This window comes from Bactrocera oleae, chromosome 3 (assembly GCF_042242935.1).
Source record: "Bactrocera oleae isolate idBacOlea1 chromosome 3, idBacOlea1, whole genome shotgun sequence".
Taxonomy (NCBI): domain Eukaryota; kingdom Metazoa; phylum Arthropoda; class Insecta; order Diptera; family Tephritidae; genus Bactrocera; species Bactrocera oleae.
This window is the reverse complement of record NC_091537.1, coordinates 34,783,009-34,807,613: the sequence shown is the minus strand read 5'-3', so window position 1 is coordinate 34,807,613 and position 24,605 is coordinate 34,783,009. Positions and strand designations below refer to the sequence as shown.

General features: G+C 35.5%; 1 protein-coding gene and 1 pseudogene across 6 annotated transcripts in view; both read left to right on the top strand.

Moving 5' to 3' along the window:
* PolrMT (mitochondrial RNA polymerase) overlaps nt 1–5,749 on the top strand; it is a 116,944-nt gene extending 111,195 nt beyond the window's left edge. For all 6 annotated transcript variants that reach the window (XM_036367971.2, XM_036367968.2, XM_036367970.2 and 3 more), the window contains 4 exons: nt 1,660–1,890; nt 1,952–2,321; nt 3,750–4,602; nt 5,546–5,749. In XM_036367971.2, coding sequence (XP_036223864.2) covers nt 1,660–1,890; nt 1,952–2,321; nt 3,750–4,602; nt 5,546–5,675 — 1,584 coding nt within the window. In that variant the 3' untranslated portion in view covers nt 5,676–5,749. The remainder of the gene's footprint in view (nt 1–1,659; nt 1,891–1,951; nt 2,322–3,749; nt 4,603–5,545) is intronic.
* LOC138856034 (uncharacterized) overlaps nt 1–24,605 on the top strand; it is a 169,102-nt pseudogene that overhangs the window by 115,100 nt on the left and 29,397 nt on the right.

Sequence of the window (24,605 nt, the reverse complement as noted above, 5' to 3'; positions counted from 1 at the left end):
GAGCAAGTTCATAATGTTGTTAATGAAAATCCAAGATTGACTAAGCGTCAAATTGCTAATGCCAAAGCCATCTCAGACGAACAAGTACTTCATATTTTACATAAAGAAATACATATGAAAAAGCTTTTTGGAAAGTAAGTGCCGCACTCGTTAACAATTCAACAAAAACTTTATCCAAAACAAATTTCTTAGAACAATTTGGAGATTTCTGACGTCGTTTTATAACTATGAATGAGACTTGGATTCCTCACCATGATCTTAAATTGAAACAAGAACGTTTACAGTAGACTTAAGCTCCCAAGCAGGTCAAGTCACAACGATCAGCAAAGATGGTTATGGCATCAGTTTTTGGGATGCAAAACTAATTTTGTTGATTGATTATCTGCAGAAAGGTTAAACAATATACTCTGAGTATTATTGCAGCCTCTTGGATCTGCTGGATTAAAAAATTTGTGTTTGAGAAAAGACCTGGTTTGCAGCACAAAAAAATAATATTTCATCAAGACAATGCACCTGCTCACAAAGGTGGTTTAACAATGACAAAATTCAACGAATTAAAGTAAGAATTGATTGAGCATCCACCGTATTCACCAGATTTGGCTCCCAGCAACTACTACCTCTTCAGAAACCCTAAAAAAATTCTTTCGTGAAAAGCGTTTTTCGTCGAATGAAGAAGCTATTACAGCCGTAGACGGGTATTTTTCACAGCTTCCGGAAAGTCATTATAGGGATGGCATAAAATTATTGGAGGATCATTGGAATAAGTGTATTAAAGTTAAGGGAGATTATATTGAATAAAAAAATATATTTCGTACCAAAAACATTATATTTTATTTCGATCGATTTAAACGATAATATTAATTTTCATCCATTTTTGCGTTCCATTTGACTTTAAACCGTTTTTGTTGGTGAAAATGTGTGATACTTTAATGAAAGTAAGTGGATTTCTTAAGCACAAAGTGGGGTATCGCTTAAGATGTATGTCTTGCTTTGAACCTCTAATCCCTAAAATAATGACTTCCGATTATTTGGTTAGCTTTTTTTCTCATATACCCAATATAAAATATTAGTTTGGTCTCTTTGTCTCGGACGTGAAACAAAATGTAGTGAGTCTGTGGCGTAAGCCAAATTTGATTGAAATCCATTTGGTTTTTACGAATAATAAAAAATAAGTTTTGTTTTTTTTTTAGATACCGTTCTGTTTGTACATGCTCACATTACGAAATCTCGAAAAAATTGGTTTGGTCCAATACCCAGAATAATAGTCGATTTTGGCATACAGTGTAGCAATAGGTATACGTATTACTTTCGGTAAAACATTACTGAAAAAAGTGTATTGATACTAGGTGATAGCAACTATTTGACGAGGAATCCACCAACATTTTGGAATCTATTAACTATTTGGATTTTTATATTTACAATGAAGTTTCCTATGCCTTCATCTGTTTGTTAAATTTTTTTACATTTCTTTGTATTTTACAATGTTCAGGACTCGCTATATTTTTAAAATGAGGTTCCTTATTTTTATTTCAATGTTTGCTCGCAATTAGTAAAAAATTGCTTTGAATATAGGAAGTTTTTGTATCCACCACTTCAGTATTTCAAATTAAATATTACAAAAGAGAGAAACTTATTATTTGTTTTTTAATTTTAATATAGATTCTCAACGTTATAATAGAGGTATTTCAAAATGGTGGAGACGTTAAACTTGATATACCTCAACCACCAAGCTCACTGCCGAAATTTCCCTTATGCGATGAGGAAAATACAGCATTAAGTACGGCCGAACGATCGAAACTTTTTAAAGACAAACTAGCACATCGCCGAAAACAAGGAGAGATGTATAGCTTATGGTGTGATACTTTATATCGTCTTTCTTTAGCATCTCACGTAAGCACCCTTAATAGAATTGAAATTTGTAAAAACTATTGATATGTGTTTATAATTTAAGTATCGCAATCGAGTGTTTTGGCTACCTCATAATATGGACTTTCGCGGCCGCGTTTATCCAATACCACCTCATCTCAATCATTTGGGATCAGACTTAGCACGCTCCATGCTTGTTTTTGATCAAGCACAACCTCTTGGGCATGATGGTTTTAACTGGTTGAAATTGCATTGCATTAACTTAACAGGCTTAAAGAAACGCGATTCAGTCCATGAACGTTTACTTTTTGCTGAGGAAATAATGGATGATATTATTGATTCTGCTGATAATCCTTTAACTGGCAGAATGTGGTGGACCCAATCAGATGAACCATGGCAAACATTAGCTTGTTGCATGGAAATAACTAAAGTTTGTCGCTCAAGTAATCGCGAAGGTGAGAAAGTATTCTTCACACATTCATACCTTCATAATATGCAGAACATAAATCATAAGTTACTTAGTTAATTTGTATTAAATGCGTCCTATAATTTTAACGATAACAAATAGACCAATTCAAAGTGATGAAGTATGTACAGTGAACAATTTTACAAAAACTGCATGGTACTTGGAATTAGACTTCCATGGAAATAACTAAAGTTTGTCGCTCAAGTAATCGCGAAGGTGAGAAAATATTCTTCACACATTCATACCTTCATAATATGCAGAACATAAATCAAAAGTTAGTTAGTTAATTTGTATTTAATGAAATCTGATTATTAGATTATTGGAATCTGATTTTGTATGTTCTTTTAAAATTTGATATATACGATTCAAAAATCGATTAAAATTATATTTGGAATATTATTAACTTACACAACTTACAGTTTATTTATAATGGGAAGATATAGGACATACCCATATCACTAAATTTTGCTATCGGCATTAAGGGGTTAAATAGGTCTTGAAACTTCAAAAAGTTCTTTTTTTTATAAAAGAACAAAGTGTCAGGAATATTTTCCCCAAGTTTCAAGTCGATCGAGACGAAACTGTAGAAATTAGAGAGTTTTATAACCCGCCGTCTTTGTCATGGCTTGACCGATAGCGACAGGCTTTAAACTCGTTTTTCTTAAAACCACTTTATCTAAATTGGCAGTCAAAATTTCTCAACGACTATTGAAGCGATCGAGTTCAAATTTTCCACACTTCTTTTAAGTTTGTGTTTGTAGTCCCTGAACGAAGGATTTAATTTATCTTTGATTTCAACTCATTTTACTAGCCAAAATGTGGCCTAATTTTATGCAAAAAATGACGTTTTTTGTAAAAAACGCTACAAAAAATTCAATTTTAATTTTTCTTCCTTCAGGGACAAGGAAAATTCACCTACTTTAAGAAAAAATTTAGATTTTTGATTTCAGATAAAAATTGAAAAAGTTATCATGACTACCGCGAAAGCACTTTCTTGTGGACGGTCTACTTCACGACACTGCCAACGCCTTAACTTATACTATTTTTCATTCAAATTTTCATCAAATGTTGGCCACATATTGTACTTTTATATGTAAATAAAATAAATTGTATACTTTATTTAGTATCTTTTAAAAAAATTAGAGAAAATAAGCTTTTTTTTTGGCCTTCAAGACCAATGTAACCCCTTAAATAATGTGGGCAATGATTCTAGCAATTTATAGTTTAGTTTATATTGCTTTAGTAGTTGGTGAGATACATATGTACATAAAATCTATTTAATTTTTAACCACAAATGCCCTTCCCTACTATGATCCTCTGTATCATAAATAATTTTGTATTTTGCTGTATATATGTACATATCAGGTTTATATTCATTAATACTGAGTTAGTAAATCAATGGAATTTTAATTTTTAGGTTTCCTAAGCCGGTTTCCAATTCATCAGGACGGTTCCTGTAATGGGCTACAACACTATGCTGCCCTAGGGCGAGATGAAGCTGGAGCCAAAAGTGTTAATCTGTTTCCTTCACCTTTGCCTCAAGATGTTTATAGTGCTGTTGCTGCACTTGTAGAGAAATCTCGTAAATCAGATGCATCAAACGGAGTCAAAGTAGCGCAAGCGTTAGAGGGTTTTGTCCACCGAAAGGTTATTAAACAAACTGTGATGACTACTGTGTATGGAGTTACCCGCTATGGTGCACGACTACAAATAGCACGTCAGTTAAAAGATATTGAAAGTTTTCCTAAAGAATGGGTATGGCCTGCATCCACATATTTAACATCGAAGACCTTCGAAAGCTTACGAGAAATGTTTACATCAACACGTGAAATACAGGATTGGTTTACGGAATGCGCTCGACTAATATCAGGCATTTGTGGACAAAATGTAGAGTGGGTAACGCCGCTTGGTCTTCCAGTTGTGCAACCATATAATCGACAGGAAGTTAAACATACCATGCGTGCAGCTGCACGAGTTTCTGAAACTATGGCTATGGACATGTATGAAAAGCCGAATGTTATGAAACAAAAAAATGCATTTCCGCCCAACTTCATACATTCTCTAGACTCTTCCCATATGATGCTCACTTCTCTTTATTGCGAACAAAAGGGGCTTACATTTGTTTCCGTACATGACTGCTTTTGGACTCATGCATGCACAGTACCCGAAATGAATCAGATATGCAGAGAACAATTTGTATCTTTACATTCTCAACATATTTTAGAGAACTTGGCAGCATTTATGAGATCGAAATATAGCTTCCAAGAATCGTGAGTTCTAAAAATTTTATATAAACTATTATTTTTATACTCTTGCAACATGTTGCTACAGAATATCATAGTTTTGTTTGTATAACCTAAAACTAATCGAGATAGATATAGGATTATATATATGTATATATATGAATGACCTGTCTGTCCGTCCGTCCGTATCGTAATGAAACTTTGTATACGTGTTCCTTGACAAAAAAGTAAGAATGAGTTCGTAGATGGGCGTATCGGACCACTACCACGCCCACAAAATGTCATGAAACGAAAACCTGTAAAGTGCTATTACTAAGCACTAATTTAAGATATAGAAGTGTAATTTGACACAGAGAATCGTAGAAGCAAGGAGCACCGATAGGCTAAAAAAAATTTTAAATGTGCGTATCCCCGACCTTTAATGTAAATATCTCCCAACCCATTCAAGCTCAAATAACAAAATTCGACCAGGATAAATTCCCTACCTACAATGTAAAAATGGATAAAATCTGATGACAGTCTCGCCCACTCAATGTCAAAACTAATGCAATGAGCCCGTCCCTTTCTCTATCCCTATCTATATATAACTCATAAAATCGTTTTTCGTGAAAGTTATGTGGTTTAGCGTTTTAATTAATAGATTGGTTTATACCTTAATCTAAACCTCATATCCCTAATATAATAAATTCCCATCATCTGGTTGACATACTCTTCGGTCGAGTTAATATCACATACATATACTATCTCATTTGAAAGTGTTTTTAATACAATTTTAGCTGACGTGAACAAAAATATAGCAATAAAACTAAGTTTAAGTTTGTAGCCTTCAATATAAGTTGTATATTTACCAAATTTTATTGCAATTTATTCACGATTTCATCTAATAATGAATGTTTAATTCTTTCGCGACTTAGCCCTTCGTTACTTGTTTTAATATAACATTAACATTAATCTGTTTACATATTTATAGTGCCCTGCTTAATGATGGATCTGCGGACGACCTTTCAAAATGTAGGCTCAACCGAACCTTAGGAGAGATGCCGAAAAAGGGCGACTTTGATTTGCGAAACGTTTTGAACTCTGTGTATTTTTTCAGTTAGGTTCATTATATTAATATAACTTACTACAAAGTAGTTTGATTTAATAAAAGTTGCTTTATATACAAAAAGCCAAATTATTGTTATTTTTTAACTATATATAAACGTTTTCCAATAAGATGAAGTACAATCGATGCCATTAAGTTCTGAATATAACATCACTCAAATGACCTCCACTACTTCTTTTGCAGGAACGAACTCGATGAACCCAATTTTCGTGTCCTTTTTCTACTAAATCAAGTCGTATGTCATGAATGGCAGGCTTAATATTGACTTCTTAAGTTTGAAGACAGTCTGGTTTATTGAGACCAATGACTTCAAATAACCCCACAAGAAGTTTTCTAATGGTGTTAAATCACGACTTTTTAGAGGCCGTTCAATGCCACAATTTTTTGAAATTATCGAATCTCCAATCTTCTTGCAATAATTCGAACTAGAAAATTGGCCATAAAAGGTTAGTTATCATCGATCTATACCGCTCTCCATTGACAGTGTCACCAGCTTCATTTCGAAAGAAGTACAGACCGATGATTCCACCAGATCAAAACCTACATCAAACTGAAAATTTAAGTGAATGTTTTGGGAAAAGGGTACAGAGGTACGATTATTACGACCATAAAATGACAAATGCGCATAAAAAGCTGCATTGGATAACGATTATTTTAGTAATAAAATTAAATAATTTGTAAACGTTGCTCTTGCGTATATCTCTCCATGATGAAATTGTAAACATTCCCGAATACAATGAAAAAAACTTTATATTAAAAATGGCCGAAACGACACTTACAAATCATATTATCTCTATTGGAAATGCGGATATGTGTGATTTTGTTACGTACATATTTATATTATCTCGTAAGATTGGAAACAATTAAACAAAACATAAAATTTAATTTTTGAATTATGCCATTGCCGAATGATGAATGCCAATATATTGGAATAATTAGATATATGAATAATATTATTATATATCTGGAATAACAACGCATTAGCTACTATAATGTAGTTATATATGGTACATATATGTAAGCTGAAAACATCTAAATTAAAATGGTAGGTATGCATACCCATAATTCGTGTGATATAAAACATGGGAGATTTATTTTACATACAAATACTTATTTACTTATATACTTAAATTAGTTTACTACTTGTATATTGTCTTCAAAGAAATGTTAAAGAACTGCTTCTTAATACTTTCAACATGCTCTACCAATTATTTTATTTTTACTGAGTCAAATTTGAAAAGAGCAGCACTTATTGTTTGTACATAATACCCCTATTGCGTATACGAGTTGGTTTTGATTCACTTGTTCACTATGGGTGGATGCGACAGTGAAGTCGACTACCCGCGAATTATTTAGACTGAATGCTTCCGTTCGTTGGAAGCAACGGTGTTGTCGACTACCTACGAGCTTATTACTTTGAATGATAACAACTTGAGTTCCGTTCTAAAACTGTTTTATTGAGACAATAATGCCTTTATTTAGAACCTCCTACTAGAACTACCGCTCCTGCCGTTAACGCTGCTAATTTTTCTGCTGACTCCAATACCTGTGTGAGGTATTGAGTTACACCTGACGGTCACACAGTTGGCGGCTACTGCAATGTATTGAATTGCAGTTGCCGGTCATACAGAAATTCAGCATAGGTTGCAGTTTTGGCAGTTCAAGAAACTGATTTATTTAACTACTCCCTCTTTCAAAACATGGGCGTCCTCGGCCATACTCAGCCTTTCTAATACTTGCCACATAGCCTCCGAAGTTTCCTTTCGTCGCTTACGTCCGTAAGACGATTAATCCTATTGTGATTATAGAGATAGATTACGGCGGTAGCGAATGGTGTACCAATTGTTTGTATGCATAATTCGGAGAAGCGTTCTCGCAAGTTCTCTTCACTTGTGAAGAAATGGTAAGCTTAGCAGGGCATGATGGTAAGTTACGTTGAGCCTCGCTAAAGTTGGGGAAGTCTCTTCGGTTAGTCACGTTTAAATAACTTGTACCATTGATAAAGACGGTGCGTTTAAACGTAACTAGGTAATTGCCGTTCACAAACACTTCTAGGCCATCATCTACGCTCCCCTCAACCAGCGCATTATTTACCACACTATACCGTCGTCTATGACAGAGATGGGCACTAAATCACTGGACCTGGTGGCACAATGGGCTACGATGCCAGAGGGAAGACCTTGCACGCAGGTTCCATTTACGGCTGCTCTACAGAACGTTACCATTGGCATGTCAATGCCGGAAGTAACAACAGGATGCTACCTTCACAGTCAGCTACGGTGTTATCTAACAGGTGCAATATACGGTCAGCATGCGATACGGGAAAAATGGTAATATTTTTACATAATAACTTAGGTCTAGGGAAGCTGATTACAAATTTTATTATTTAAATTTTATTATATAATTGGGCTATTGTAACTCTCGTGAAACCCTCCTTCATCACCGTCTCCCAATCATTTGCGTCAAAAATGGCAGGTTTACTATATTAAACTTTGTCAGTTGCTGCAATCTTTAAATTTTGAATTTCAAGAGTTAGAATCCTGTGTCTAGCCAAAAGTGTTTCATAAAGGTGCGAGGAATCTATTCCATTTTCTTTACATTGAGTATTTAATTGACCGTGTTTGTGAGAGCGTTAATCCATTCCTGAGTTCTAGAGTTAATGACGATTTGAGTATTGTGCGACTATATCAGTTCCTGTTCCCTTAGTCTTGTGTACTTTAAGTCATCAAAGTCGGGGTTGCCAGCAATTACCTTTAGAAATTTATGCTCAGAGAATGTCTATGGTGAACTCCTAAAGTCCCTAACAAGGTATGCAGATGCGTAATGTCTACCTTCAGGATCTTTCTCATGTGCGATTGTGGGAAGACATCAATTAATTCTGTGATTGCAGTACCGTCCAAGTTAGGGATGTAGTCGTCATGGCCCACGCAGCCTAAGTCAAAAATACGTAGATATACAAATGCCTGAAATTTAATTAAAAGAAACTGTATCAAAATTATTGCATCGGAAGTTTTCATTTAATGTTTTCCTTGTGAACCAGCCTCCCCTTAATAACAACAGTTGTTCCTAAATCAGCGTCAACCTACTCTTGATCTTTGATGTCGTGTCTTTGTACCAAATAAAATGAATGTCCGTATTGCGGGTGTGGATGACGCTTCGACTATTATCTGATTCCTGAAGCAATTCAGGGGTTTGTCCGTAGCCTCAATCACATGAGTTGGAGATATTTCACTGTGTGCTGTCGCCGCATCGGATAGTATTGATTCTTCTAGGATGTTAATATTTTGACGCGATAAACCGTCTGTCACATAATTTTCTTTGCCTGGCTTATAAAATACTTTAGCGCCGCTTTCTTCAATTTGCGCTTTCCAGCGCAATTTTGGAGTTAGGATTTCGATCTGAGACCGCGAAGATAAGGGGCTGGTGGCCTGTATAAATGCTTATGTCATTTTTACGGTAAAGGCAATGCCGAAGACTATCTAGGGCCCAGACGATTTAGTTTACCTCTCTATCCTTTAACGTTTTCGAGATCATTGTTATGGGTCTGTTTCCATAAGATAGTACTGCACCTACGCCAGTGGAAGAGGCATCTTTAGTCAAATCAAATGGTTTTGAATAATCCGGGTAATAAAGAACAACGTCTTCAGAAGTCAGGATATTCCTGAGTTTGTCAAACGCAGACATCGGAGTTTCGTTTAAGGAAATTGGCATATTTTTCGAACGGTATTTGCTGATTCTTCCGCCCTCACCTTTTAACAGGTTTGTTAAAGGTCTTGCTATTGCAGCGAAATCCTTGATAAAGCATCTGTAGTTACTTGCAAGACCTATGAAGGACATGTGGTATGTGGTCTGTTCCAGCCTCGGAGAACACTATGACGTCATCGACGTAGATATAGCAGATCATCTATAGCTCGCTGGAAATGCTAGAGGCATTTCTCAAACCAAAAAGCAAACGGCAAAATTCATATTTTTCTCCGTTTACTGAAAAGGATGTATTTTCTCTGTCTCTACTTAATTGCATCCGTAACTTCGTGAAATTTTTTTTGGCTCGTAGCCTTGATTTCGGTGGCTGCCACTGATATGGACTGAAATTGGTTTGAAAGCTGCTCTAGTCTGGCTTCTAAGTATTTTCTTTGAACCAGCAGTGCGGCGCTAACGGCTGCATTAATAATACCTTGCAATTGTTGTTTATTCATCTCTTGCCCGCGTTTTATTCGATTACTAGCCAGGAGTTGGCTATTAAGTCGGTCTAATAGTTCGTTAGTTTCAAGGTCGCTCATACAGTTACAGTCAATACAAAAACTATTAAAGAGTCGATATATGACGGATATGAAAAGGGGTTTTACTTACATAACTATATTGAGATTTTCTTTCTTCCATGTTGGTTCCTATCTTACTTCTTCCACGTTGATTTGGTCGTTGGAATGGCTTGCGGATTAATAATTCAGTACTTTCTGGTAACGACGAATTTCACATAACGCTACTGTACCGGGACAATAACGATGGGGTTTTTTTTTAACACCATCAGTTGCTAGAGCACTTTCACGAGCTGTTCTTTCACGTTTGGCGCCAGTTATTTTTGTTTCACTTGATCATTATTGGTGGTTGTGATGTACAGAAATCTAGACTTCATAGGTTGTAGTTTTGGCCGTTCAAGAAACTGATTTATTTAACTACTGTTAACTTATGTACTATCGTGAGTATAGTTGTCGTTCGGTAGCCGTAATGCATTACGGGCGTGTATCAGCTGCCTAGCGCAGACAGTTCAGTTGCAGTCTCCATTTTGTATCTTTATAGATTACTATCAACCAACATTATGATATTGTGACGAACACGGATGATGGAACAAAAGCGAAACGACGATAAATTAGCCAGATATATTCTAGTAGCGAACTTTTGGTAAAGATTTACTATATAAGGGCTGCCAGATAGTGCAGCAAACACAGTTCTAGTTAGAGTGTTTTTCGTGTTAAGAGCAGTTGAGACATAATCACGAAGTTGTTAGCTCGAATAACGAGCAATATGTGTTAAGTTGTTGGAATTAGAAATAAAGATAAGTGTATAGCCATTAAATTTGGACTTTTATTTAACAATCCAGTGATCAAACTCAAGAGTGAGTTATAGGTAGAAGATGTATCGAGAAATCCGTTACAATTGGTGTCAGAAGTGGGATTGTCAAATACACTCCCAAAGAGAGAATGGTTTGAAAATGGCTAAGTTTAATGATCTGAAGATATCGCAACTAAAAAAAAATTTGGAAACAAATCTAGTAAAGGCCGACTTACATATATGTGTTTCAATCAGAATTGGAGGAAGAAGCAACGAGAATACAATAAAAGGAAGAGACTCAATGTCAACGCAAATGTCCTAAATGCCAACGCAGTTTTAAGAGCAGTTCCCAGCGCAAAATGTACTTATATCACAGATGTTATCAAAGCGGTTGGAAAAGCGGCTTGCAGTGAAAGATGCACGTATATCAGCACAAAGGTCCTTACAGTCGGAAGAGCAGGAAGCGTGTATACCAGTACAAGCGTCCTTACACTCGAAAGAACTGGACGTGCGTATTGCGTTGGAAGATCATGAAGCATGTGAACCAGAAGAGCAAGAAGCTTGTAAATCAGCACAGGTATCCTCACAGTCGGAAGAGCATGAAGCGTGTATACCAGTACAAGGGTCCTCCCAGTCGGAAGGGCTGGAAGCGTGTATACCAGCACATTTATTCTCATAGTTGGAAGAGCATGAAGCGTGTATACCAGTACAAGTGTTCTCATCGTCGGAAGAGCAAGAAACGTGTATACCAGTACAAGGGTCCTCCCAGTCGGAAGGGCTGGAAGCGTGTATACCAGCACATTTATTCTCATAGTTGGAAGATTATGAAGCGTGTGAACCAATACAAGGGTTCTCACAGTCAGAAGAGCAAGAAGTTTGTATACCAACACAAGCGTCCTCACAGTCGAAAGAGCAGGAAGCGTGTATAAGCCCAAAGGTCCTCACAGTCGAAAGAGTTGGACGTGCGTATGTCAACGCAGAAGTCCTCACAATTGGAAGATCAGGAAGCATGTGAACCAGTAAAAGGGTTCTCACAGTCAGAAGAGCAAGAAACTTGTAAATCAGCACAGGTCTCCTCACAGGTTGAAGAGCAGGATAAAATTAAAGCTAAAATGGATGACTTTTTGCAAGAATTTCCAGAATTGCAAGGTGTAATGCATGAGGCAGAGTGTAACAAATGTACAACGAGTGGAGAAATAACTACAGGAAGGCCAATCGTAAAAGCATACTGGGCAGAGCGGAGCAGTTTAATGTTGATGGGTGGCTGCTTGCATAGAGTATGGAAAAGCGAAAATGGACAATTCTCGAGTCAACTTTAAGTCAAGGGATGTATCAGAAACTGGGTATCCGGAAAACGGATGGAATTAACTCCAAGGAAGGCTAAAGAAGTTAACACCAGCCTAGCAGACGAACACGGATGATAGAACAATAAACCGATAAATTGCCAGGAGCAACTAGACAGCGAATTCGTAGTTGCCAGAATGTTCTAGTAGCGAACTTTTGTCGTTTAATAACCTGGTATGTTCTTTCCCAATTACACTGTAATTTAAAAAACAGTGATCTCTTTCGTTGTGAGTTATATAACAATACTCAATCTTCTTCAATAAAACCCCCAGAGTTCATTGCCTTGTTGTATTTTGCTTTCATTTTATCGCTCATAGTTTTGGTGCGCTGTCTCATCATAGCATGTATATCCCACATTTCTTCTTTTAGGATTCCGCTGAATTCTTAGCCTTCCTTCCTCCGTTACCGTTAATTCCAAATTTTAAATCAATTAATAAAATATTCTTCCTGGAGTCTGCCCCGTTGTTTTATGTACAGTGGACCGATAAGCCATCAGAATGTAATCCTATTGCAACAACATATCTCTATCTATCCGATTGTTGATGAATACATCAATTGCGGCCATTTGCTGAAATAAACCATGACTACCAAAACATATTTGTTTCCTAATTTACTAATAGGAAATGAACCAGCTACATCCATGGCAATTTGCTCAAATGGCGAACTCGAATTGTACTGCACTCTGTAACTGATTGACGACAACCAACCCAAAAAAATATTTGTTTTAATTTATTCGAGGTTTTACAGATACCCATGTGTCCACCACTTGGACCGTTGTGAGAACTTCGGGAATTCTTATTTTCGGAACAATCATCACAGCGCGGGAACTTTGCCCATCTACGCTTTCCCATACGCGATGCAAGCAGCCAGACACTAACTTTAAACTATTCCATTGTTCCCAAGAAGCCTTTACGACTGGGTTTTCGGCAGCTATTTCTTCTCTCTTCGGACGTTTATTCATTTCCAATCCATGTATTATACTTTTCAAATCTGGTTCTTCTTGCTGACATTTCCGTAGCTCCTTCGAATCCCAATCTGATGTTATAGTCTTTAATCGGACATCTATAATGATTTTTTTTGGCTTCAGCTTTCGAGCAATATCTGCATTCCAAATTACAGGGACAGTGGGAAGTGGCATTAGCATTTCCAAGTCTATTTGGAAGATTCTGTAGAGAAATCGTTACTTTGGATTCTCTCAATCCACCGTGCGAACTGTCCTTCTGGATTCCTGAATGGTAGAAGCCATTTTAATGCAGCATGATCTGTCCTCACCTGAAATCGCTGGCCATTAAGGTACCTATGAAAATGTTTAATGCACTTCACCAACGCCGGTAATTACCTCCGAGTCTCTCTCTGGCTTGCTTATTGTCTGGCTGTAATACGTGACCACTTTCTCATGCCCATCAAGGACTTGTGATAGAACGCTTCCTACTGCAAGCCCATTAGCATCCGTATCCAAAATAAACACTGCTCCTGGGACCGGGTATGCTAACATTGGCGCAGTACTTAACCGTTTCTTCAGAGTTTGGAAAGCCACTTCCTGTTCTTTATTCGATTCAAAAACGCTGTTCTTTTTCTTGAGTTCATGGACGGTACTAGCTACTCTGGCAAAATTTGGAACGAATCATCGATAATAAGTTCAAAGAACTGGGCCAGTCTTTTAATGCCTCTATCTTTTCCTTAGCTGTGAAAATGCCCTCCGTTGTCACTTTGTGTCCTAAGTAGCTTACTTTCTTTTTGAAAAGGAAAGACTTCTTTGGACTCAGCTTTAGACCAGCGTTACCTCTCCGTTGGAAAACCTCTTCCAAGCTCTTAAGGGCTTCATCGAAGCCTTTATCCAAAACGATGATATCGTGGAGGTATACCGAACAGGTCTTCGAGTGTAATCCTTTCATTCCTGGTCCATAAGTCTCTCAAAAATAGCAGGAGAGTTGCATAATCCTAATGCGCTTTGGAAATTAAATTGCCATAGACCATCTTCAACGATGAAAGTAGTCTTTTCTTTCTCTTCTTTGTTTACCTCTACTTGCTAATAACCACTTTTTAAATCAAGTGTTGAGAACCATTTTGCGCCTAATAACGAGTTTAGCGTGTCATCGAATCTAGGTAGTGTATAACTGTCTTCCCCCGTCACATCATTTAACCTCCTAATTCCACACAAAACCTCATGTTCCGAGGTTCCTTCTTCACAAGTACTACAGGTGAACTCCATGGTATCGCTGATGGTTCAACTAGCTTACAACTTCACGTTTTGCTAGTGTAACGTTTCGAGGAGCCTAGCGGATTGGTCCTGTACCACCTGTGTTGCAATATTTCATAACTTTGGTTTTTTCTGGTTTAGAATCGGCTTTATCAAATATGGATGAGTATATGAAAAGGAGTCGTTTATACTTGATTTGCTAGAAAGTCTTCTTCAATTATGACTTCGTCGACGATATCTGCCACTATAAAATTGTGTACCAGTCAGTATGCGCTTTGTACCGTCTACACATCCAATAACGGTAACGTTACTCGTATTCCTGCTTATTTGTGAAATGGAGATTACAGGGCATTCGCTTGCAGGAGCCAGCCCAAGTTAAAGGGAGTAAATTAAACTCGAAAGTTCACTTTAACGGAAAAAAAATTTCTGATTCTTTATTCAATAATTCGTCTAAGCTAAGCTTTGATTTTTGTTACAATACAAGGTGCGTTCCATAGTAAACACTAAAAAAGTAACAAATTAAACTCTAGTGGCGCCATCTATATGTCGACTAGTGCGTTAGAATCTGCTATCCTTTATCGACTTCCAGTAAAAATTTCATGACATTTCATTTCTTAGAAGTGAAGTTATTGCGTTTTAAATGTCAGTATGTTTTTGTCATCGGTGCGAAAATGAGCTTCGAACAGAGAGCAAACCAGGGATAATGGGATGCCCAACTCTTTCCAGTGTGAGAGCGCCTCAAAATTAGCGTTTTTTATAACATTTTCCATTGTAGCCAGATCGGACAAAATAATAATTTTTGGGCCTTTAAATTAAAATACCCAATTTGCAGTTTCCACACCACCCAGGAGGTATGCAAAATCGAGCGTTACCGAAGTTATTTTTGGGTGCTCGGTTCCCCAGTTGGCCTATATCACCTATTATACATTTATTTGTATAAAAAAACAAAACCAAAAAACAAAAGATAAAAATTCACAGATAAATACATATAAAATAAAATTAGTAATATAAAAATTTACATATATACAAATGCCTACATTTAAACCCCAAATTCTAATTTTACTTAAAAAAAATTGAATTATAATTTTAGAGCCTCTTTGTTCTAGCCCATCTGTTTGAAAAATTTTTTTGGTATAATATTGTATATTAAGTTCACTTATTGTAACCACTAAAAAATAAATATAAAAACCTATAGGTGTGAAACACACAAAATTTTATTTTTAAAATTAGGGATAGAAAGTTCTTTATTTAAAAATTTTATCACAAAATAAATTCTTATTCGAATGAAAAGGGCTATAACTATTTTCGGGTCACAATTTTCACAACACAAAAAGGGACTAACATCTTTCATTTTATTAAAAAGAATGTCTCCTATTCCTATCTTATGACAATTACTATCGAATTCTTCTAAAAATTTTGTTTCCAAGACTTTTACAAATGCAACAAACTCCTGAGGCGGCTTCACTAAATTGCATTTGTCTATTTAATTTTGATAAATGAAGATGAATTCGTCCGAAGGAATTTCATCTCCTAAATAAGGTAATGGAAGGGAGCATGAGTGCATTTTGAAAATTTTTAAGTACAGATAGCCGCAAAAATAACTAAAAGCATTTTCTTTTAAAAAGTTAATTTCTAAAGTGCTATCTAAAGAAATTGATCTAACGAGGAAGTGTTCAGGCCGTAGTAAGCCTTGAAAATCCTGCCAAGAAAGGTCGTTCAAAACTGAATCATTGCACACATTAAGTAGAACATTATTACTATGTTCTGAAATTACTGTAACATCAGGTTCTAAAGGCAGCTCACAGTTTCCTTTTGTTACGATATTTACATAACGTAAGCCCCACGTACCTCCTCTGCTTCTAATCTGCCCAAAAAAATGTTCCAAACTGTCCTGACATAGTCGTCTAGTCTTCAAGTATGGAAATCCTGAGTGTGACAAAAATCGCCACAAGCGTCTTAAACTGTTTATATTTAATACCCACCCCTTTAAAAAACTAAAATTATTGGTTGTGTTATTTTCTAACTCATCTACGACCCGAATAGTTTTTAAAATTGTTTCGGCCTCCTCTAAAAACTCTAACTGTTCTGGGGAACCTACAAACACTTTTTTAGTGGGTACAATAGCCTCAACGAAACTGCTATTAAAAATATCAAATAATTTATTAAAAAAAGAAACGAATTCCGCGGTATTAATAAAGCTCCCACTGTTCGAGCTTAAAGCTCCCGAGCTATAAAGGGACAACATACCAGAAGCGACCGTATCACTCAATACCTGAGATGCAAATTTAACCTTCATTTTTTGGAAGGTATTGGGATAAATATGAGCATCGGTTAATTTATGCGCACACCGATAACTCGACTTTGAGTCGATTTCATAAAAATGAATAATATCCGACCAACTTACGCGACAATTTTTAAAGAAAACCGTATTTTTAAAATTTTGTAAACAGTTACGACTACTTTTTATTAAATGGGGGCTATCGTAAAAAAAATATATTTCCTTGCCATTAACATTAAAAAAAGGCCGTGACGCTGAAACACCTAACAAATTAGCGAAATTTTGAAAATTGGTGCCCTGGTCGCATACAAAATGGCAAGGAATTAGTCCTATATTTTGGAGTTGGGTAATGACTTCAAGAATATATTTCTTGAGGACATCCCCTTTGCAGGCTCCTTTAACAAAAAAATAAGCTAATGGGTGGGACCAAGGCTCCCCACCTATACCTTGCACCATTATGGTCATTGCAGTTGTGGCTAATCTCGAAGTGCGATTTTCATCGCCATAATCTTCAATACCTATTATCCTATTGAACTTCCTATCATACTGCAAATGATGTGATGTACTCACCGTTCGAGATCCGTTCCCTCACATGGAAAATGGTAAGTTCGTCCCTCCTCGATGCAGCCTGCAACAGACTTTCTCCATTTTAACACTGATTTTGGCATTTAGGCTGTAAAATAACGTTAAAAATTATTAAATAAATGCAAATTTATCTAATAAAAATTAAAATATACTTACCAGTTCACAAGCTGCGTGCTGTTTTTCTTTCGTTATTCTTCGTAATAACGGCCGTTACAAATTGAGAGTAAAAATTAAAAATGTCTCCATTCACATTATAATTTTGTGTGATTTCAATCTGGCCGTCCTTCTTTTTCCAATTGCTAAACGTCAGACCTCCTGAACTTTAGCAATTGCGCTGTCATTTCCAGTGAGAGACGAGTTGGGCATCTCTTTATCTCTGGAGCAAACATTAAATTTTGTTTTAAAATTGGTAAAACTTTTACCGAAAAGTTTCAATTGATGAAACAAGTTTATGCGATGATTGCCTATCCCGTAGCAGAGTGCACGAGTGGTTTCAACGTTTTCAAAGTGGTCGTGAGGACATAAATGAGAAATGAGCCGAAACCCAAAAAATCGCGCATGGAGAAGTCAAAAGTGAAGACAATGCTGATTTGTTTTTATGATTCCAAGGGTATTGTCCACAAAGAATTTGTTCCACCCGGCCAAAACGTCAATGCGGTATTCTATCTTGGAGTTTTGATGCGTTTGGTGCGCCGTATTCGACGTGTTCGGCACGAATATCGCGAAGATGGAAGTTGGCGTTTGTTGCACGATAATGCGCCGTCTCGTTGATCGACGCTTGTGGCCGATTATTTGACCAAAAATCACATTTTAACAATCAACCACTCCCCGTATTCACCTGATATGGCACCGTGAGACTTCTACCTTTTCGGAAATATGCATTTGCCGATGAAAGGAAAGCGTCATGCAGACGTGAAGGCCATTCAAAAGGCTTGCACCGGCATACTGGCGGCCATACCGGGCAACGAGCTAAAACACTCGGTCGACATGCTTATGGACCTTGCAAAAAGCTGTATTAAAGCAGAAGGAGACTATTTTGAATAAAAGTAATTGATTTTGCCGATAAAACCATTTGTTCTGTCTTTTTTTTAAAGTCCTGTTAAATTTGGAACGCACCTTGTATTTTGTTTTCTTTTTCTTTAAATTTTGCTAAATGTTTATATACTTTAAAATTGACGCAGCAATCTTGTCGCGTTAATATTGTTTACATCATATTTGTTTGTAATTCGATACTCCATTTCCATGGTCGCATTATTATTTAAAGAAATATTTATATGTCGTAACATTGTTATAACAAAAAATAAGAAAATATATTTGTTAATCTTATTAATTTCCTCGATATTTATAATTTGGTCGAATATAATATCATCAAATATTAATTGTTTGTTTATACATTTGTGTATTATTACATCTTGTGTATTTAATTATCTTATAAAAATTTTCTTAAATACTAATTAAATATTATTTAATATTTTGTTTCCGATTTTTACTGAACAATTCTATTACATGTATTTGTAAGGGTGACATTTATTTGGTTTTTTACAAATATTACTCCCGTTTTTATTTCAATTATTTCAGAAGAATTATTAAATATTTCCAGACGTTAGACTTCGTTAAAAAATTGTTTAGTGGTGCCAAAATTTTAATGTTTTTGTTTTTTTCTTGTCATTATTTTCTACTTGCATGAGATATTTTACTGGTAAAGAGATGCTGTGTTTTGGAATTGCAATAGTGAATATTATGTTATTATTAGAATCAAACAGCGTTCCTAATTTAGTGTTTTGTATTTTTATACAATGAATATCAAACATCTTAATTTCTTCATCTGTTAACATACTGCCATGGAAAACTCCTAATTTTGATGCTACAATACTACATTATCTTGTATTTGCTGTATGTTATCCTGTAAAAATTTAAGCTTTAGTGCAAATTCAGTATAGTTGTCGGTGTATGCCATTGTTAAGTTTTTATGTTATAGTGTTGCAGTCCTTTTCTATTATTGATTTTAGTTTAGAGAACGTCTCATTAAAATGGGTTGAGTTTATTTGTTTGATAAAATTTTTTATTGCTTTATGATTATTTAACTCAATCACATTGAGGTGTTCCTCTATTTCCTGCCAGTCATTGTCATTAATGGAAGTAAAAAGCCATTTTTGACTTGTATCAAAAAAATTTACTAAGCCTCTGCGCTGTCTATGAGGTATTAAGGTTTGAGCTTTACTTTTAATTGTGTTTAATTGCAGATCTGCCTCTTCGATATTCGTTTTTATAGTATTGCTACCTATTGCTTTATGATTTATTGAATCTGAATCATTGTTGATTCTCCTCAAAAAGTGCTCGACTTTATATAATCTACATTCATGTTATATTCCCCTAATTTTAGAATCCATCTCTGTAATTTAGGGTTTATATACTTACAGTGGGCATTGATATATTATATAACCATTTTAATGGCTGACGGTCTGTTAGCATATCAAATGTAAATTTCTTTTTAAAATCTGGATATATTATATTAATACTGTGGCTTCTGTCATTATCTGTTTTAGTTTTTGAAAAGAATTTATACATTTAGAATCATTTATATTTATTGTGCTATTTTTTAATAAATTTTCGGTAATACCTTGAGACTCTCAGAAAGGATTTTATTTGTCCTGTGGTTTTTGGTTTAATTCTTGTATCTTATTTATTTTGCGAAAATTGGGCTTAACTCCTTCAGATGTTAAAACCTGACATAGGAGGTGTTTCCTTAGCGCAAAAGTTACACTTATCGAATTGTATGTAGGTTGTGTGTTCTTATGGGCATTGAAAATTTTTGTAAGACTTTGTATATGCTCTTCTAATGTGATACTGAAGAGGAAGATGTCATCCATGTACACGACGCATATTTTATTTATATGCTCCTTAAGGACACAATTCAACAGCCTTTGAAAGGTTGACGGGGCGTTTTTGAGACCGAAGGGTATTCTCAGGTACTCTTGGTGACCAAAAGGGGTTGAATCCTTTAACAAGTGTGGTAAAATATATTGCTCTTGATAATTTATCTAAGATCTTTTCGATATTTGATATTGGAAACTTGTCATCAATTGTAATGTCGTTTAGCTTCCAATAATCTATGACGATTCCCCATTATTTAATTTGAGAGTTGTCTAATTTTTTTTGTACAATCCATAAGAGACTATTGTAATGGGAATTGCTATTTCTAATTATGCCTTGCCTTAACATTTCCTGCATTTGCTATCAGCTATCTCTTAGACTCCTCATGCACCTGTGGGTATCTATAAATTTTTGAATATACTGGGGTATCAATTGTACAAGTCACAATTTCGTGCTGAATGGCAGGTGTACTCGTAAGCTCCTTCTTTATAAAATAAATACTATAAACCTTTATTAATTTTATTATTAAAATTTTTTCTCCTTCATTTATGTTTTTTAATAAATTTTCTACGTATAAATCGGTCATGCTCCACACTTTACAATTAATGTATCTCGTTAACTCTGTATAGGTATGAATGTTTAAAGCTTATAATGGTTTATTAATTGTTAATGTATCATTTGTTATGTCAATAACCGTTTGTAAAGACTTTATTAATTCTTTACCTTTAATTGTTTACTTAGTTGTAGTCTTTTGTATTTTGTTAATTTTTTTGTCAAGTATGAACGTGGTATATGGTCTATTAAGCATATGATTTTTTCATTTCCAATTGATAATTTCACTAACGAAGGGTAGTTCTTTTGCGGTCCAAGGGAAAATTTATCTGATTATTATAGGGTCCACATCCATTGGAATTCTATTTCTGTTATTATACCATTATAATTATTATAATTTAAGTGGTTACCCCTAAATGATCCGTTACTTAAGTGATTATTACCTAATCAAGACTGTCTAATATTTGTTTGTCTAAATTCTGTTCTTGGTCGTTCATTACTATAACCGTTATTTAAATTATTATTATTGGTGTATTTATTTTTCAATAGATCATAGTTCCATGAGTGACATTATTAATATTCCTAGCATGTATTATTGAAGAAAAATTCTGCGGTATATTATTTAAAAATGTCTTTAATATTAAAGACTCATTCGTTTCTGGTGAAAATTCTAGTGTTTTTTTTTATGTCCAACGCATACTTAGAATTTAACTTATCTAAAATAATTTTAGATCTGTTAGATTAGTGACTTCAATTTAGATGAAATGGCTTGATGATATAGCTGAAGATAACTCTGTCCTACGCCAAAAATCTTTATTAATTCGTATTTTATTTGTTCCCACGTATTTATTCGTTCCCATACGTAGTTCTTCACGGCTGGGTGGTCGTTGAAAAGTGGTAAGATTATTTGTACTTCTCTAATGAAGGCCGAGACAACAACAACGATATTACCATTTGCGGTTGATTTTGCTGTGGTGTTTATTTTGTGTGTATACATTTTTGTTATTAACGTCTTTATATTATGTTTATATTTCTATTGCCTCGGTTACAAGTGTATAATTTTTTCGCTTTTTTATGTATATATTTTTTCAAGTTTATTTATTTTCCACAGATAATTTTATTTTATTTTATCTTGCGCTTGAATGTTGGTCAAAACGTTAATTAATTAACACTTAGTAATTTATTGACGAAACGATTATTTAGATAATCTAACAATTCTTCGGAATTGTTTCCGCGATTGCGCCAGTTAAAGGGAGTAAATCAAGCTCGATCGTTCACTTAAACGGAAAAAAATATTCTGATTCTTTATTCAATAACTCATTTTAAGCTAAGCTTTGATTTTTGTTATAATATTTTGTTTTCTTTAAATGTTGCATATTGTTCACCTACTTCAAAATTGACACAGTAATCTTGTCAATTATTATTGCTTTTATCATATTCGTTTGTATTCGATGGAATAAGTGAAACATTTATATGTCGTCACATTGTTGCTACGACAAAAAGAAGAAAATATGTTTGTAAATTTCAGTTCTTAGTTATGACAACCAATTGATATACAATCGGTTGGAATCGGTTGGTGGCGTGGACGTCGACGGTAAAGTACTAGACGTCGACGCCAACATCACTCCCGTGCTCTTTTCGGCTGGACCGCTTTAGTTTAACGATTGGTTGGATTTGACATTTGCTTGACCTTCTCAGCTTTACGTCCAACTGTATTATTGGACTGGTTACAGTTGCGTGCAATATGGGCACTTTTTCCGCTGTTGAAGCATTTATCCACACTATCATTTCTCTTACGCGCTTCTGTAGGTTTATTCAGTGCTTTCTGCATGTGGTCAATTTTTCCAAGTAATTGATTCTCATAAGTTACTTCTGCTTTATGAGCTTAAAATGTTCGATTGCTAAGCAGAGATACAGGTTCCTGTGTCAAAGCACACAAAACGGTTTCCGCAAACGTCAATTTTGGACATGCTAACGTAGCAAAGCGTGTAGTGTTATCAGAGAACGTAAATGAACGAGAAGGTGCAGGTTCGACAGCGAACATTTGTAAAATTTTATCGGGGAGTTCACCTCACACGCAGGAGAAACAAATAACATTTCTCGCTTTTATAACAGCGGTTAATCTGTACACATACGCTCTCTTAACATAACCAACCGGCGAATATTGAAGAGAATATAATATGTATGCCAAATTGGGAATATTGATATGCCATTTGAAATATATTCCTTTTTATTGAACTATTATTTATTATTTTTTTAAATTATTTTATGTTAATTCATTTTTACTTTATTGTGAGTTATTAGCAATAATTTAAACATATTTTGATATATTGGTAAAGTAAAAAGTTCTTTCTTCTTAAACTTGTTGCCAACGAGATTCATTATACCCCTCTCGTAGAAGACTGCGTCCCTATTGCCAAAAAACTCGCAGAGCCAATTTTCACAGGCCTCTCTTAAGGCCTGAAAAGATGGTAATCACTTGGCGCCAGGTCCGGACTATAAGGTGGGTGCATTAGAACCTCCCATCCGAGCTCCATGAGCTTCTGGCGAGTCACCAAAGACGTGTGTGGCCTGGCGTTGTCCTGATGGAACACAATTCGGCCTCTGTTGATCAAAGATGGCCTCTTCTGAATGAGTGCTGCCTTCAAGCGGTGCAGTTGTTGGCATTAGAGGCCCGAATTGATCGTTTGGCCATAGGAGAGCAGCTCGCAGTAGATGATTCCTTGCCATCCCACCAAACACACAGCAAAACCTTCCTGGCCGTCAATCAGGTCTTGGCCACCATCTGGGCCGCTTCCCCGAGCTTTGACCACGACCGTTTGCGCTCGATGTTGTCATAAGTGACCCATTTTTCATCGCCAGTCACAATCCGCTTCAGAAACGGGTCGATTTTGTTGCGATTCTGCAGCGATTTGCAGATGGAAATTCGGTCCATCATGTTTTTTGCGTTAGTTCGTGTGACACCCAAACATCGAGCTCCTTTTTGAATCCAAAGTTATGCAAATGGTTCCAAACAGTTTTCTGGCTTATCTTTAGTTCCTCAGCAATTAAATAAGTGCTCACGTGACGGTCTGTTTCCACTATTTCCATGATTTTATCGCAATTTTCGACGACAGGCCTCCCGACGCGTGGTGCATTTTTGACATCGAAATTACCGGAACGGAACTTAGCAAATCACTTTTGTGCTACACGTTCGTTTACAGTATCGGGCCCATAAACTAAATTAATGTTTTCAGCCGCTTTGGCTGCTTTTTCGTTTTGATCGAAGAAAAATTGTAAAATATAGCGAATTTTCTCTTTGTTGGTGTCCATCTTTGACGAGCGCTCACAACGAACTGAGTAAATTAATCGAAAAACTGTCAAGGACAAACTTTTAGCGCGAATAAACACGTTTTCAGCGCCGTATAGTATGACATGATGCGACACGTAACACTAGTATCTCTTAGATAAAAACCGAACGAACTTTTTACTTGACCTAATATTTCTTAAAATAATTCATGTACTTGACACCATTATGGAGTCACAAAAGTACAGAATTGTGTTTTGCCGACGGCATTTCACATTCAAGCTTCAATTTTTCTTTTCAAGTAGGGAGTTGCATGTGTAAAAGTAATTATGTACCTAAATATGTACTTCTTTTTCGTTTTGGCCCATTTAACATATTTATTAAAGCAATGTCAATAATTGTGCCAAAATCAAAGAAATATTTACATATCACATACATACCAGAGATAACTTGTAACAATTTTCTTCTTGTATGTTCTATGTAAATATGTATTGAAAGTGACTAGCTTTCTTTGTTCTGAATAGGTGAAATTATCAAGTGTCGATAATTGCGCCAAAATCAAATACATTATGTATTCATTTACATATATTTTAAGCTTATATAAAATTGAGAGGTGTCAATAATTCCACCAAAATCCATAAAATTTGTGACTTTGTGCCGTTCGGTTCGGTTTTTTATTTACACGTCCGCTCGCTAGTTGTTTTAATAAGTGCATTATTAAAAAATGCCTAAAATAAGGATATCGCATTCGCGGGTG